Raw genomic sequence first — 18,285 nt, 5'->3', positions numbered from 1 at the left:
TAGTATGGCACCTTGTATTTATTCTTACAGGTTGTATTTTGTATATTGTATCTTGACTGTATCCTGTATCGTATTTTGTATTCTATATTTTGGTTCTTGCATAACTTATGGTTATTCTTTTCGACACTCGTCAGGCTCTGAGGTACTTGTTTGATTCTCTTCTTGAGTCTTGGATGCTTTGGTCACACTCCTTTTTCTTTTTCCCTTGTCTCCGATTTCTCTTCAGAGATGGTGTAGATTATCGTTAAGTGATATCTCCGGTCGCACTGGTCGTTTGCTGAGGGCCATACTGAACGACATGCAGGATCTCAACGCCCTCCCATGACTAACGCCCGAGAGGATACACATATTGTGAGGTCAGCCTTGCAAAACCGTACGACCACATCGCGGACCATTAATCAGGATATGGGCATGTTTGGTAGCACGCCCATTATCAACTGATAAGGTGCGTCGACGTTTGTAGCAGGGTGACCATTACTTCAGGTACCTTGACAATACAGCATAGAGAAAGACGGCGACTCTGGTGTGCCAAACAACAAAGCTGGGTACATGAATGGCACAAAGTCGCCTTTTCAAACGAGTCCCAGTTCTACGTGCAATATTCTGATGGCCATATACGTGTCTGGAGTGTCCGAGGAGACCGCACCGCACGTCTCCTGCTTGCATTCGATATCGGCACAGGGGCCCTACACCTGGTGTAATGGTTTGGGCAGCCATTGAGTGCACGACACGCACATCTCTAATTCGGATCGACGGTAATTTGAACGCAAATCGGTACATTTCTGACGTCTTACGTCTAGTGGTTGTGTCCTATCTTCGAGGCCTGTCAAACGCCATCTTCTAACAAGATATGCAAGAACACATGTTGCACGTCGTGTTCTGACCTTCCTCGATACACAGGAAAATTATTTGACTGTTGCATTGGCCTGCACGGTCTCCAGATCTGTCACCCATTGAAAACATCTGGTCATGGGTGCTGAGAGACTGTCCCATCACCCCTCTCCAGCTAATGCGGTTGATGAAGTGTGGCATGGACTTGAAGCAGCATGAAATGAGTTTCCCATTTCTGTCATCCAAGCCCAGTTTGACTCCATGCGTAATGGGGTAAGGATCGTTTTAGCTGCCAGGGCTGGCAACTGTTTCTACTAATTTCGCACCCCTGTAAACCTCATTTTGTCTTCATGCCATACTGTCTACGTGCAATAAATAGCTTTTTTGCATTTGTTTTCTTTCATGGTGTTGCAATTTTAATGACCAGCAGTGTATATAAATGGACAATACTCTTGGAAGAAATTCAGTTTAAAACACGCAATAGCTACTATTTAAATAATATATTAACTTTGATACTTTGATACGAACGCGATTATGCAGGGTTTCTACTGCGGCAGCAGTACTTTCCTGCAACCTGAGATGTTTCCACGATGGGAATGGTGATGAGGTTTTTACATGAGTAGATCCCAGGATGGGATATCAGCATTCAAAAGAAAGAAAATGGCCCAAAAACATGGCTTGAGGAAGTGAAGAATCTGCTGGAGATCTTGCAGGGAATTTACAAGGGTTACATATTAGTGGCTATGATGAATATAACTAAGTTTTAATAGGCGGTGCCATAGATGAGAGAGGGATGCTGAATGGTCTATTTAAAATTTAATAACAATATTCCAAGAGCAGGAAAAATGCAGATTTAATTTCAAAACGTCGTAATAATATAGTTAAGTTCGAGAAAACGGTAGAAGTTGAAAAGACCAGTACTTCCAAAAGTCGTTACCCACTGAATATCGAACTGACGATCTGTGGAGAAAGCGTCCAGATGTATTTAGTTGTATTTAAACTATTTTGTCGAACGCCATCTAGTGGCGATAAAAACGATTTCTTGAGGAGAATGACTAAGTTTTTATAAGCTTTTATTTAGTTCACTCATGGTGTTTATCGCTATAAGTCGAAAGTTCGTGATTGATTTTTAGCCCACTTGCTGATAAGCTATCGAGTTTAAATTTTGAACACACACTGTGTGTGGGTGACAATGCAATGTGGAGAAGTCTTCAAATTTCGATTCAGATTCTTTTAAATTTAATGATTAATCTTTGTTTATCGAACAATCTAAAATTCTCAGAAATTTACTGTTTGCACCATCAGATATAGCGGGAAAATAATTTTTTAAACGGATTTTGGATAAAACTAGTAACGTTATATTTTATATTTGGGAGAATTTTCGAACATTAATCGATTTTTTTCGACTATTTGAAATTTATGGTTTATGGTTTAAAAATTTCAACATCTAAAACAGCATTGTTTACAAAATTTTTAACTTTTCATAGATTATAAAGGAAACCTTTCGCCATCTTTTAAAACAAGAATGATAAAAAAGTACTAATTGGGTGATTTTCTTTATTTGAAAAATATGCTACAATGTGATTCAGAATCGTTTCTTTTTTTCAGCACTATTTAGAAATATAGCTTTAAGGTTATGAAGTTACTGCGTCATAATGGAATCTATCACGCTATTTTTTTTACTTTTCCATTTCATAAGTAACATACATTTTTTTTCAGAATCTCATTTTAAAAGATGATTTTCTTAATGTTATTGGGATACGTAATATTATATTCTTTTATAGAATTTTAAAATTCTTACATCAAAAAAGTATCTATTATAAAGATTTGAATTTTTTAAAGGTTATGAAAGAAACGCATCTGAAAGGCGCGAAAATTCTTGATCTATAGAATCTGATAGTGGAACAGTGATGTTTTCAAAATTGATCTTGAATTAGTGCAAAATAGTACACATAACTCTTTGTGGATGGCAATACAATGTAGCAGTACAATCGATTGTTTTAAAATTTGATTTAGATTTTTTTAACATTTAATGTTGAAACGATTTTTTTACATATCTTCATTTAATGTACAAACTAAACTTAACTGCTGTTCGGACTGTGGGATACAGGGGTAAAAATCTTTTTAAATTAAGTTTGGAAGAGATTTTTAATGTCATTCCTGAAGTTTTGGCAGAATCATTGTAATCTTTCTATAATTTGACATAAACAATCATTGGAAATCAAATAGTGATTATTCATTGTTGAACAATTATTTTTAAGTTTTATAATTTGATTAATAACATGCTACTGAGACTAAAAAGATGAAAATAATAAATAAATAAATGAAAACGTTTTTAAAAACTCGCAGAATAATTGATGAAGTAAAAATAGGAAAATAATTTACTATATAAATAACAATAACTAATAATCGAATTCTATTTTCAAAAGTATCAGCATTACCTCTACACATTATCAGGACGTTTTACGCTTTTATTATTCATGCCGTGAAATTGTAGAGGAATTTTGTAAAAATAATAATGCAATTTCTTGTTCCCGTTCTATATGATAAATAATTTTTCCATTTTTAGATCATTAAGGGCTCAATTTAAAACACTTTTTATTTACTTATTTATGTATTTATTTTTTTAATGAAGCAATAAATTGACAGCTTTTATATGCTTCCGCAAAGAATACCAGTCAGAGAAATTCTAGAAACTGGTCATTCTAATTGAAGGGTCCATTTCCTGAATTCATGGATTAACCTGAAAGTCATGCCGTGGCTGTATAGTGATTAACGGAGCTGCTCCTAAATCAAGGACATAGGTTCGACTCCCGCTTAAGGCATGGTTGCCTGTGCTTTGACTCTTCCTTTTCTTCACGGATGTAATGTCGGTCGTATTTTGTGTTTCCACTGGGTAACATTATCGGTGTTGAGATGACTAAACGATCAGCTGGTTGGGCCATTCCCAACGAATACTTAAGAAGCAAGCGTTTGGTCACTGGTAGAGGGGGAGAATTTGGAAATTATGTGAAAAAGTTTAATTTTGGTCTAAATCGTACTCTCAAAATGATAGGCCGTAAACTATGTGAGGAGGACAACTATCTAAGTAAGTACGGTAATTTCATATAAGGTATTTCTGAAATATTTGGTGTTTGGTAAAAATTTTTATAAATGAGAAAATTTAAGATAACAATATTCGAGGTATCAAGAGTTAACTACAAATTATTTTTAGTAACATTCGCTTGAAATTTGTTCATTAACGTTCATTTGAACTATACTTAAAAAATGAAATACACTTTTTCCTTTTCTCACACAGTCTTAGGAGAAAAACGATATTCGGGATCACAGATACTAAAACAATCTTCGCATTTATTTTCTCACAAACAGATTTCTGTTCATGATATATAATACATTTTCTCCCTGAATTACTTTGGAAGTGAAATTCGGAATGAGTTTTAACCGAGAGCAAATGACCTTTACTCTGAACACTGATGAATGCATTCGCAGTTGCCGCTGAAACCAGCAAGGACACTTCAGAAGTATGGGAAGGAAATAATGGGGTAGAAAACAATTACTGTTTAAAATGAAAATAAATGCCTATATCTCTGCTCTTATTGGGAAGAGGTGAAAACATTTAACATAAATTTTTTAATTTAAAACATAGAAAAAGTAATTAAAATCTTGTTGTGTGTTAATTTTTTAGCTCTAAGTTTATCGAAATAGAAAATTAAAAAAAAAATTATGTCCATGAATAGTTAAAAACAGCATAACCAGAAATTGGCTTATTGTTTACGCAAAACTAAATACGGATTTAAATTCCGGATGTTTAAATGTTGATGTTAAAATTCTGGATGTTAAACATATGGTAGATGTAGAAAAATGTAAAATTATTTCACTTTGCAATACTTTTGCAAGTTATTTATTTTAAAATGTTACTTGAGTTTGTATTTTATTGGTAAAAAGAAAAAAAAATGAATCCTTTTGACTTTAAGTTTTGATTATTATTTTTTTTTAATTAATTATATCAATGAATGTAGACTTCCTCCCAAAGTAAGGAGCAAGTAAAAGAATTTATTTTCAGTTTAAACAAAAGCTTAATTATATATTGTACAAAATTCACTTTATGAACATTTAACAGTTGATAGCTGCATTATACAGACCAAAAATCTACTACTGACACCAATATTTAAGTTTACTTACACAAATGCCATACAAGAAAATAAGCGTATTACATACTTTTTTATAAATAGAACATAACATACAGCCAACACATGCAATACATCCTCATTTAATCTAAAGAACAAATATTTAAAATAGATTTGGTAAGTGAAATTTTTAACCATTTTCTGAGAATGGTTTTCATTAAACAGAAAGAAGAACATTACAAATGTAATCTCATTATTCACATTGACATTATCTTACGCACATTAATACACAGCAAAATGTTTCTAAAATATTGTATTCAAAAGGCTAAACTATAAATCTGAAAAAATTTCGGAGGAAAACTGTTGATGCATTCCAAATTGCCAGTACAGCTAAATATAATATGCATAATCTTGAATTTATAAAATAACGTTCTAACATCAAAAGGGGTAAAAGAGTATTTATACATTACCTTATGTTTATAATACTACACTAATTAAAATGTGATGAATCGTATTTTACTAGGCTGTTTTATTTGCGTTATAGAAAAAGTAATTTATAGTTATTATCAAAGCAAAATATTAATAAACAGACAAATTAGGAAAAGTTCAGAACAACTTTTGTAGTCTCTGTGGATAAGTCATACTTATATTAAAGCATAACATTATCAGGCGCGTGAATTAAATAGTAGCTAAAATTTATTAAGTCTTGTAATGTTAAATAAAGTTAAATTAACATGAATTAAATCATATATATTATAACAAACAATTAGGTGTACTCTGATAATGAGGGTAAGTTTTTCGCGTTGATGATAAGAGAGTTGTGCTAATAAAACTATATATTTAACTGTAAAATTGAATCCGACATCATTCAAAACATAAGTAATATTACTGATATCTCGGAATATGAAATAACATCGAGCATTCTTGCACACATGCGTATTCTTAAAATTGATCTCAAAACCAAATTATTTTTTTAATTGGAAAACTTAGCAAATGAGTTTAACAGCGACGATATTTAACTGTGAATATTGAGTGAGCCTATAACGTTCGCGCGTTACTGTTTCCTCTCTGATAGAGCTCATGCGGGCATAGATGACGTCATAATTCAATGTAACATGCCATGCAGTAATATTAAAGTAAGCAATACCATCAGGCAATAGTAGTGTGCGTCACTTTCTTGACGCCGTTCTTTAGATGCAAGAATTTATCACGTGAAATCGGTTATTAGAGCAATTTTTAACAAATCTTTAATTAGTTGCGGGACATACCCAGTGCGCCGCCAAGAAAAAGTGTTTTGCCATATCCAGGCAGAAGAATTCACGACCTTAAAATTTCGCATATCTTCTTACCGCACTCGAAAGTAAAATAAACCGAAGGTTTTAAAAATAAACATTTCACAACTCTGGAGTGCATAGTCTGCTAAGGGAAAGTTTCTCTAAAAGACTGTAAACAATGATACAATCATTTTATGTGATAAATTCCAGCAGTGTACATATAACGATCACTTTATGTAAGACAATTTAATATTACAATATCGAACTAAAAGTTACTGTTTAAAGAACGAAGTCATTACAATGTAAGACTATTGACTTAAATGTATATTGTAATACTATGTTGTATCTACACTGGAGTCTAAAATTAAAGTTACAAACACAAAACATGTAATATCTCGAAACTTAAATTGGTTTATTATAGTAAAAGGCCTCTGGTCAGGCTACTAAGAAGTTTGACAATTACATATAACTTTACGTGCTTCATAATGAGTGCTAATTCTATAAATGACGTCGTTGTAATAAATGTAGCAATAAATCTCAATCTTTTGAAAGCGAAACATTTTAATGCCTTGAAAGTTCTGAGAGCATTGCGTAGAAGACTGCGTGGACTTAATCTCACTGAAGAAAACATGGCTCGAAACTTGCTGTGTACAAGAATGGTCTGCCTAATTCCACAGAATCGTTTCTTGATAAAGAGAGAAATCTGCCGCTGGTTGCTAGGCTAAAATGTCATATTTTGCTAAGTACCTATATGCAGTTTTCTTAAGAATTACTGTTTTAGACACAACAGCGAGGTCGTGCGAAAGCTCTTTCTTTACTCGTCATGCATTTAATGCTCCTACATATCGATCTACCGCAGATGTTGTGAGTCTTTGACAGCCTTGAATAGTCCTTTTAGTGATGATACCAATAGGTTGGAATTCTTACCATGATATTCGAGCCATAATCTTTGTTCCAACATTCGAGACACTCGTAACTATTGAGGGATCTCCATTTGAGACTTGCCGCTTTCAAAGCCTACCTGTTACTCTCCATCTCAAATCACCCCAATCATTCAGAAATGATTGCGGGAACTAATTGTATTGCAAGAAGCAGTTTTATAGATTTTCACAGATGTGATAAATGGTAAGTTTCATGGTTTTATAACAAATGAATCCATTAGACATACACATTATCCTGTTATTTTAAACACTTCAAAATCGTTGCTAACTCTTCTCATATGTGACCACAACGCGTGTCGTCATCACAGAATAACACTTATTTTCTCCCCTTCAATTTAAGACTGCAGTTCAAGTGAGCCTCCATTCGCGCGCTTTTATGAAGCGAAACAAACTAAACGGAAACGAAGTGGAAAATAAGAATTAGGTGACTTAAAACGTCTGCCGCAACTGTCGTTCCCATGCTTACGGGACAATTCAGGCGGCGAAAATTAACCTTGAATTTTCTGTTCTAAAGTAACAGAATATAGATGCTTACATCATATTTATTGTTCCCAAATTTTATACCACATCATTTTTTAAAATTCTAGTGGTAGCTATTTTGAATTATTGCAAAAAACTCTGTTTGTAACTTCAATTTTGGACTCTAGCCCGTAAAAGTATATAGCCTCAGTGTATGCGTGAAGAAATATCATTTTATTTGTATTAAAGAAAGCTATTTACTTTTTAAATTAAAAATTTACAGCATATTAATCACACGATGTGTTTAAGCGGTACTAATTTAACGTTCATAAAATTATAAATCTGTAATTGTTTTATTAATACGTAGTTAATAGAATGAGTTAAGAGAATTAAAACTGAAGTTTTTCTTTCTCAAGTATAATTATTTTTGCTTATTACCTGGCCATTATATCCAGCAGATTGGTTTGCTGTTTTACTATTTTGTTGATTAACAAGTAGCTTCACGTGGTTTAATAAAGTCTATTACAAATCTAAGATTCTTCGGTATTGAATTATTTTAAAAGTCTTGACAATATTACACTGTAGGACAGTTTTGATGGTCTCCAGAGTGTTCTTTCATTCTGAAATTTGCATTTTTTGAACAACATTTGTTACGTCCAAAATGTTTAAAGCTTTAAAACATTTAAACAGCTTTTTCCCCAGACGCAAATTAAGGAGTAATTTATAAATTTCAAAACAAATTTGCGTTTTTGAAGAAAATGAGACCAGAATGTTAAAGTAACATAAATTCAAAAAGAAAAAAAAATACGGTGAGACAGTGTCGCTTTAAAGAGAAAATATTAATCTTTAAGTAAAATATTTTATATTTGTAAAAGCATTTATGTAAAAATAAGATTAGATAAATGCATACTTTAAAGAAGGCCTGGTGAAATAGTTTTAGTTTACGTTTTTAAATTTTTTTTATATTATTTGCAGAAACGTTCAGTTACTTACAGAAATCATCCAATCGTTTTTGCAAGACTCTGAGTTTTAATTTTTTTATTTTATTCAATGTATAGTGCATTTTTTCTAAAAATATATTTTGACATTTATCTGTTGCTGCCATCTTACATCCAGCTTGAAATTGTTTTTGATTTGTAAATGTATTGTTTACGATTTAGATCTGTCACAGTTCACAGGGCAGACTATTTTTTTTAAACGAAATAAAATAATATTTGAATGTTTTTTTTTATTTCTAACGATAAACTTTTTTTTCGAGACATTACAGCTTAATTTGGAAACGAAATTACTTGAAATCTAAGGCGTCAAGTAATTTTGTTTTCCCTTGTTACTTTCATTTTCTCTAAATTTATTTTTGCATTTTCATTCAAATAGGGCAATATTCAAAATGTTAGGAACAAAATTTTGGACTCTTGTCATTCTTGTCGATTTATTCTCGAAACTAGAGACAGAAGTTTTTAGAACTAAATGAATATAGAAAACAATATATTATTTAACACGAGTATGTTTCGTGAAGTGATAGAAGCATGTAATACGATTTCATACTAGAGAAAAGTACTGTTACGAAATGCCCTGCTGTGGTAAGACAGCTTCCCCGCAAAGCGGGTTTAGGGCTGCCAAAAAATGGCAAGGAATGGCAGGGTTGTCATATTTTGAGCGAAATCACTCATTTGGAGACCAAACTGGCTATACGCGATAGACGGAGCGAGAACATTTTAAAACGAATTCTTACCGGTTTTCCCGAGAATGTTCTCGAAGGCAGATCAAAAGCTATAATACCATGTCTGCGCGGAGTAGCAGTTTATCGTGAAGTGTGTCGTGAGAGTATATAGTAGTTTGTTGAGTTCAGTAGTAGTGTTGAGTTCAGAGATTAGCTTGAGAGCGACTGAACCGAGTCGGGAGCTGTATTTTAGTGCTTCGCCATGTAGCTGGCTTCACCGTAATAGCCTGATAGCCTGAAGGCTGTGCTTCTGATTGTTTCAGCGTGTTTATCGCCGTTTTTTGACGACTATAAACGTGTCTTTGGAACTCTTCTTTGTAATACTGTGTAATTGTAAATATTAGTATCACTCAAGGTACTATACTGTAAACGCACGCTAACATCTACTTTGCTATTGTATAGCGGGCATTTTGCAGTATATGGTGGTTGCAAAAAACAAAGTGCATAACAACAAACTGCGTCACTACAAGAAACAACAATAACAACAACACCAAGAGCCTATCATACACCACAAAAAGCGCACAACAGAGCAATTAATTGACACAAAATACATGCGATAATAGCGAATAACATGCGACTGGCAGCAGCAACAGCAGCAGCACATCCCAGTACACAGAGAGAACTTGAGGCTGACCTACCGTGCAAGACATCTGGCTTGGGCCCTCTGGTGTCTGTGAAATTGCGCCGCAGGTCTCGAAGCAACCCTGGAGAACGAACGATAACTACGGTCAAGCTGACTGCCATTCAAAGCAGATATTTTCTCAACCGCTTACCCGTTTTTGTGAATATTTAGAGCTTTATTTTTGTATATACACATATACCTATTTTTATTAATTTTTTTTCAAATGTTTGAATAAATATCCAGTTGCAATTATTGTTAAAGAAATATGTACAGCACAATACACGAAATTCTAAACGCAAAGTTTATAATCTAAGGAGAAAAGAAAAAAAAAAGAGCATTTCCCATTTTTTAAAGTGAAAGAAATGAATTAGTAACATAAATAAAATATTTCACCTTTATGCTTTATTAAATGAGGTACAAAATATAAGAGTGCGAATATATCCAAAGTGTTTCAAAACGACTGCACGATTGAATTTTATCTAATGAATATTGTTGATTTCATGGTTCCAGTTTAAGAAAAAAATCAAATAAGATAAGCTTTCAGACTATGGTAATTTTGATTATTCGCCGTATTTCAGTAAAAATAGAAATCAAATTATTATACGTCGCCTTTATGGAGAATGCCAATTACACAGCTCTTCCTTATGCTACTAAAATATCCTTTTGAAATAACTTCGCTTCTGTAAAATGAAAACTGCTCCCTCCCCTCCTTCCAAAAAACTGCATAAATTATACAACTTAAATCACTTTCCCCGGGGGGGGGGAGGAAGAAGACCATAAGTACCATTTTTGACTTAAATAAGTATCGGAAATTTGCATATCCTAATTTTTACCACAGCGCTGTCAAATGACGTCATAAAACTTTATAAGTGAGAGCGTCGGCAAACAAAGAGGTTTTTTTTCCTTGAGGTTCCGTGTTTTTGAGGTTAATCTCGTTTCTATACAATGCCTTCGACCTTCCGTTCAGAGGCTTCAATGCTCTCGGCTCCAGCGACGCGCGTATTTTTCTCGTACTCTGGTGAAGGAATTGTTTTTGTTTCTTTGTTTATAGCAGAGCACGCGTAGGTATTTGCCTACAGTAAAGGATGCTTTCGTGAAGGTTTTTCTAAGGGAAACTGGCTCGTATCCACGCTGCATATGGGGAATATCAAAAAACATCTACGCAGCCAGTCCGTTCACTTGGTGTAGAACCCAGGTCGAATTACCAGTATTCAGCATATTTACCCGTCGGTTGTTGGTGGGAGCTGGTCAATCGAATCTACTAGATTATCCTGATGTTATAGAATATACTGTAGCCAGATTTTTTCCAAAAAACAGGAAGAAGAATCTAAGTTGTCAGCATTAATGCCTGACTTTCTATGTAGAAGAACAAAGATTTTGATAAAGTACCGAAAACTGTTTCATATACTAAGGCTAAACAACTTAGCTTTATTCAGACATAAACTCTTTGTTTGTTATTTATTGTATTAAGAATAAAAAGAAATTCTGGACAATCCCTGTTTTTTACATTTTTTCATGTCTAATAATAAGAATTATGTTAGATAAAAATTTTGAAATTTTATAATTATGAAAGTTTGAAATACATATTTAAACGACTGCAGTGAACCTTCTCTGAAATGACTACCCATGACTCCAAGCGTAGAAGTAGAGGTGATGTATTGTTATGTTCTTATAAATGCTGGTCACTTTTAAAAGTAGTCGGCTTAAGGAGATGGTCGTCAGAGAGGATTCGCTTTATTTTCTGATGTAAAAGGTAGCCTTAAAAATTTTATTCAAAAACTTGTTTGCATAGTTATCTTTAGATTAAATGATTTCTGTATATATTTAAGTAAAAATGATTTTTAGTGGATTTCTCAGTTGATTTTCAGCTCTGCGAGAACGGATTATATTTCGATTAATCGGACTATGAAAATCTTCTCAGTCACATTTTCTCCCTGCGAGACCCATATTTAAAGTTTCGCATATTTTTACTAAAAGGAATCACGTAAGCAATATTTTTTTTAGTTTGAAAGCTTATTCTATTTCTTGCATCTCTTAAACTGGAATAACAGGGCTATAATCAACTGTTAAAGAGATGGTTAGAGGTCCATCTCTCTGAAACATTCTGTACATATGTAACGCTATATAAGCAGTTTTTAAACAATTATAGTAGTTTAGTTCTTTTTCATTTCCCAAACTTTTCTTTTGCTGTACAAACATTGAGATTCATTCAGAGATATTGCAATGATGATATCTTTGAATCAGAAAAGAAGCAGAACATCTTTGTGAGAGATTTTCTTATGTATTTTCATCAAATTCTAAGTTTATTAAAAGAATTGTATTTTGAAATAGATGAGTTCTAAAAAGAAATAGTTTATGCATATGATCATAATAAATTATGGCTCTTTTATGTGTAGCACAATAACTGTTTTTAGCAAAAGAGCTAAGGAATCTTTTCATGATGATAAGCTACTATATATTTATTTTATCACCGTAAATAGAAAACCTAGTTCTAGTTATAAGTTCCTGGTTACAATATATCGTTTTCGAAATTAATAATTTGTAGCAGCTTTGAAAGTAAAACACTACTTAATTGCATACAAGAATTTAATTTGAACTGAATGATATTAATTTGACTTCCTTGAAGGCTTAATATTAATTAATTTTTAATCAGTATACAATTTCTGATTGTACATTCTCATTTTATGCTGAAAATGCAATAATTTGAAAAGATATTCGCCCGACATAAGTATATTTTTAGTTCAGTTTCTTTTTAATGATCAGTGGCTCGTAACTGAACTAAAGGAAGCTGCTCTAAGTATAGTACAGCAATCTGGATTTAGATCTTTGATTTATTAATTTTTTTTACATTTATAACATATTATATAGAGAACGTTTAACTGGTTTAACTGTCACATAAATCAATAAAATTTATGTTCTCGCTTCGCTTCTGAAACTCTTTTAAAAACATTTGCACGTATGTAAGAGAAATGAAAGAGAAACAATTGAGTACATTTTAAAAAATTAGTGATTTCATGAATTTAAAGGATTATTCCATAATAAAAATTTGTATAAAAATATTTAAAAAAATCTGTTTCGAATATTTAACTTTGATTTTTCTGCTATTAACCAAACCAGACATCATTGAATTAAAAAAAAAAGAGACATCATGATTTTTCAAAGTAATCCTTAACTCTTCACTGATGGTTCATTCAAGTTCATTGACTGTTCGCTCAAGTTTCTTCTTATGATAATTAAAAATTTAGTGTTTTATGTGACATTCTTTTACACTACTTCTAATAACAGCAAATGGGATTGGACTTAATGTGATTAATAATTTCAGTTTCTATTACGTTTGGCATATTAGCGCCAAGCTAATGTCAAAAGCATAAAAAATAGTTTCTTACCTGCTATAGAATGTAGCGTGCCAGATCTCTGCCTTTGTCCAAAACTGAGATTTGCTGGCGTGACATCTTGTCCCGCCTTTGTGGGTGAGAACTCTAGAATGCCCATGCCGCTGTACCGTCGATCGTCTTCATCGCTGAATCCAGTACCTTCATCACTAGAAGGAGGCCTCGGCCTTCTCCTTCTTCTTCGAGCACGAGGGTACTGGTAGGCAGTGGTACGTGCTTCTTCTGGTGGTAAAATGGGCGTTAACAGAGAATTGGTTCGACTACCACCATCTCCTTGGAACAAGTGAAGCGTATTAAAAGCACGAATTAAATATACTTACGTATATATTTCATAATGTCATCGAAATAAAGAATCACTTTTTAAGGCAGAAATTCTACTTTATTTTAAGGATTGAAGCTTCACAAATTAAAGACAGTTTTCTTTGTACTTATTCAATGAAAATTAAAATTTCACTTTAGGGTGAATACCGTATCCACTCAAAAATGAAACCCCCTATATTTTTGCTCTAAAATTTGGTAGGATCTTATATACAAATATTTTATGAAATGGAACTGCAAAATGAAAGACAGGATTTTAATTATCATACTGTATGAAATAAGTACATTTATCTGAATACTAATTTAACTCCATAAATAATTACTGTATACATAAACTCCATAAAAACTGATTACAGTCACCACGTTTAGTTAAGCGATTTCACTTTAGACCTGCATCCACTATGCTGGTCACAAGAATGCTTGAAAACAAAAAGGTAACAATGTATTACTAACAATATCCTTGGGTCATAATTAATGGTATTGTTACCTCAAGGAAATTCTGAAGGAAGGAGAAAAACTATGATTTTCCTTTTAGAACAAAAGGCAAAATAAATATTTACCAATAGTTTTATTTCTTAAAATTTATTCTGAAATGTACGGAGGATCTTATACTCAAGGGAAGTCTAATTTTCGAAAAATTATGGTTTATCTTACGCTGTAGAGGAAATAACACATTTTGTAAATTCTGAAAGTTTCATTTTGTTAGTAAGTATTGTGAAATTCCTGACTAACTACTAGTAAAGTCTTTTCTCAGTATCCACTTATTCTCCGAATAATACTTTCACTAATTTGATTGCTCTAAAGTTTCTGATTCAGGGAACAAAATAAAACATAAATGGAAAAATAGATTATTCCACAAATGATAAACCCCTTTCAGAAACCTTTTCTTATTTTAACGGTGAGCAATATATATATATATATATCGCTTACCGTTAAACAATAGCGGCAATCTCTCTCTCTCTCTCTCTATATATGTGTGTGTGTGTGTGTAAGATAAAAAATATGAAAGCCAACTTCTAATTTTATTTTTTATTTAATTTTGGGATTTCCTCTCTCTATCTTAAAAATAGCGCTATAAACTGCGTCATTCGAATTATTCATGCGATCTGACGTAACACTTAATGCAGATACCTCTTGCCCAATCATTTAATTAATTGTAAGCCAAAACTTTTTAACTCGAACTGAAACTTGTTGACCCCACCCCTTCTTCCTCTGAATTGCTGCGACATTTTCGCTTATGCTTTCCTCCTGGCAAAATGCTTTTTGGCTTCTTTCTTTATTCACTGAATATGTGCTAAGCTAACAAAAATGTAGGGAGCATAAGGCGCTCGTCCGTATGTGAACCAAATATTGCAAATCCAGAATTGCTTTCATCAATAATAAAATTATCTTGAGTTCGGCCATGTCTGTCTTGTCAAGTTTCTTCTCTAGGCATCTATTACGCCACCACCAAGTTCCAAATCATTCATGTCATGACATATATATAAATCACTACTACGTTATTCATTTTAAAATATGGATGAATATGGATGAATTTGTATGCACTTGTAACATTTCTGTTTTCGTGTCTTTAGATTTATTTGATTCTCCTATGAAAAAAAAAAAAAAAAAAAAAAAAAAAAGGAGGAGAGAATGAAATATAAATATTTTCTGTATTCGAATTGTAATTTATAAAATAGACCACTTTTTTAGTGTTACAATCTTAAATTTATCTGTATTATTTTATGGGCTTTTCTTCTACTAAGCGGCTTCGAAATTCAAAATATTAACATAGCTATAATAAAGGTAACATTAATAATGAAAGATGCTTTTAGCTGTAAGTGATTTTTGGTGGATGTGCAAATAGCGACACTTACTGTCCGCAGCTGGTAACTAAATTATATACTCATCTGTTATTAATGAAAATGTGTTTATTATGAATTAAGTAAAAGCTGAAATAATGATATTCATTAAATAAAAATAACCATGTAAAGTCCTACTATTTTGAAAACCATATTTATTCTAGTTCTTATCTTTTCCCTTAGAATCATAACCAGGATATTCAAAAAGAGATCAAACCAATTGTTAATGTAAATGCCAATATCATTAATGCTCATGCTTAGTCTTGTTCCTCACAAAATGTTAAGGGGGGTTAATTAAATCGAGACATAAAATCGCCAGTGAAAAATCGAAACAATGATTGGGATGAATTAGGTACAAAATTTGTAATGCTTTTCTTTTCATTAATCAAAATAAATGTTATTGTATTATACGTTCACCATTTTCTAGAACACTGATAATAATTTCTAAAATATTACAGCTTTCATGCATATGATATGCTCTGTAAATTAGCCCAATGTGTAACAATGCTGAATCTCTCTCTCCTCAAGATTTTTGTTTCTAGATTTTGTTCGACGTTTATTGCTTAAAGTTTAATATTACCGTAATAAATAATGGACTACTTTCAAAGTAATAAGTTTATATTTGCTTCAGTAGCTTGGTTCTCGCCAAGCAAAGACACGAATTTGAATTTCATCTATTCTGATACACTTCAAGCAAACATTCATTCAAATTTATCAGACTGAACTAAAAATTATCAAACAAATACCTTCATTTGTATTTGAAAATTTTTCTTCCGCATAAAACTACAGTAGAACTCTAATCATCCGTACCTTTTATCATCCGTACCTCTAATCATCCAACCTTTTTTCCCCTTTTCCTTTTTTTCGTCTTTCTAAGTAAAATAAAGCTTGTTATTCATACGTTTTTACTTTTCCCCGCTGACTTAGGTAAAAACGATAAAGAACAGCGATTTGTTTCAAAATTCATACTTTTAGTTAAGCAACTATTCATGTTTCCATTAAAGATTTGAATTTTAATAAATCGGACTAGTTTATTAGCTCCTAGATAGCCATCTCGGAAGTAAATTCACAGACATCATGCTCCTGGATGGTAAATACCGATCCTACATATATAGTACATACAGGGTGCCTACTAAAGTCTGGTACCACCCGGCGAACTACCGAAAGGCCTCGCAGCTGCAGTCGTAAAAGTGGTGTTTGAGTATAGTAAAATAGCTGTGCACTAGATGGGTCCGCTTATGAGACCTTTTCTACTTAATAGGAAAGGGCGAAACTAGCATTCTGACCTTGAAAACTATATGAGATAGGAGGAAAACGTGAATTAAAAAGTTGTACAATATCATCGATTTAGTACGAAAAGACAACTTGTGGATATAAATGAAAAAAAAAAAAAAAAAACACAGAAAGCTGAAAACGCACATTGGTGTCTTCGCTATTTCCGAAACTGTGACGTCGCGCAACTTGAACGAAAAGAGAAAAGATTATCTGTCGAATGAAAAAGAGCCCGTATCGCGGCACAGTGGTATCGTTTGTAATTCATAATCGAGACGACTGTGATTCAGACCTCTCGGGGTGCCTTCTGGTACTCATTGCCCTTATACACAGAGTAGACAATACGCAGACTGTGCACAGCCGTGTCGCAAAACGATTGAACGCAAATTGAGCTTGGTGGGCAAAATTTGTGCATTTTGCAAATAGAGTATAAAATGTCAAACCTGTTCACCTGAGACGGCTATGAAAAAGATCTCCTCCGGGTTGTATGTTGAAGCTCGTAGTCATGGAGCGGTTTTCAAAAAATTATTATTGTGAAGTGGTTCTACTTTACGGTGGATGTGGACGGAAGGTCCGATAAGCAGCGCGATCGTATAGGCAACGTTTTCATGAAAACCCACATCTTTCACACAAAACCATTCTACAGGTTGTGAAACGTTTAAAGGAGGCAGGCTGCGTGACTACCCGACTTCGATCTAGCAGACCAACTAAGACAAAGTGGAAAGTGCAACCGGAAGATGCATCCGAACATATGATAGATGCACCCACTTATCCAAACAGCAGCACAAGAGAGATAAGTCAAAACTGTGGCCTATCCAAAAGTCGCGTTTGGAAAATCCTAGACGAATTAAATGCACACACATACCTGCTACCACGTCAACAGGCATTATTGGAAGGAGAGCGTCGAGAGGCATTTCACATCGTGCAACTTCGTCATGAACCAGCCACCATTCTTGGCAGATATAGTGCGCAGCTGAAGTACGACATCAAATACAGTTCTCAATGAATGTTTGGTGTGAAATTTACAATAACAGACTAATTGGCCCAATATTTTACCACGGTATGTTAACGGCCTCACGATATTTAGAACTTTTGCAAGACGCAATACCCAATTTTGTTGAGAATCTGCCATTGCTTCAACTTCGGAATGCATGGTTCCAACATGACGGTGCACCTGTGCTCAGGACACTAGTGAAGTAATACCTGACACAAGAATTCGGAGAACAAATAATCGGGTAGGGTGTTTTCGAAGAATGCCGTCCACGTTCATCTGAGCTGATTAAAATGTACTTTTCACCTGCGGGGATACCTCAAACAGCAGTTGCTTGTGATCCCTTCGCAAACATTGCAGGACCTTCAAAGCCGTATTACAGATGCTTGTGCAAACGTCTCGCTTGCTATGTGCAACGTGAAGTCCTAACAAAGGATTCAGATGTACAACACTGCGAAAAAAGGGACAGTTCTGTATGTCTCGTTCTACTAGGCTTA

General features: G+C 33.4%; 1 protein-coding gene across 9 annotated transcripts in view; it reads right to left on the bottom strand.

The window, feature by feature from the left end:
• The window catches only part of LOC118190971 (voltage-gated inwardly rectifying potassium channel KCNH6-like), a 609,494-nt gene that overhangs the window by 27,103 nt on the left and 564,106 nt on the right, over positions 1-18,285 (bottom strand). For 7 of the 9 annotated variants that reach the window (XM_085811757.1, XM_085811759.1, XM_085811760.1 and 4 more), the window contains 2 exons: positions 13,361-13,639; positions 9,991-10,056 (listed from right to left, as the gene is read on the bottom strand). In XM_085811757.1, coding sequence (XP_085667883.1) covers positions 9,991-10,056; positions 13,361-13,639 — 345 coding nt within the window. The remainder of the gene's footprint in view (positions 1-9,990; positions 10,057-13,360; positions 13,640-18,285) is intronic. The other 2 variants (XM_085811758.1, XM_085811761.1) reach the window with 2 other exon arrangements.

This window comes from Stegodyphus dumicola, chromosome 2, assembly GCF_044657685.1.
Source record: "Stegodyphus dumicola isolate Sdum_Otavi_A_Nest chromosome 2, ASM4465768v1".
In the NCBI taxonomy this organism is placed as follows: Eukaryota; Metazoa; Arthropoda; class Arachnida; order Araneae; family Eresidae; genus Stegodyphus; species Stegodyphus dumicola.
The sequence above is the reverse complement of the archived record's forward strand: the minus strand, read 5'-3'. Positions and strand labels throughout refer to the sequence as shown.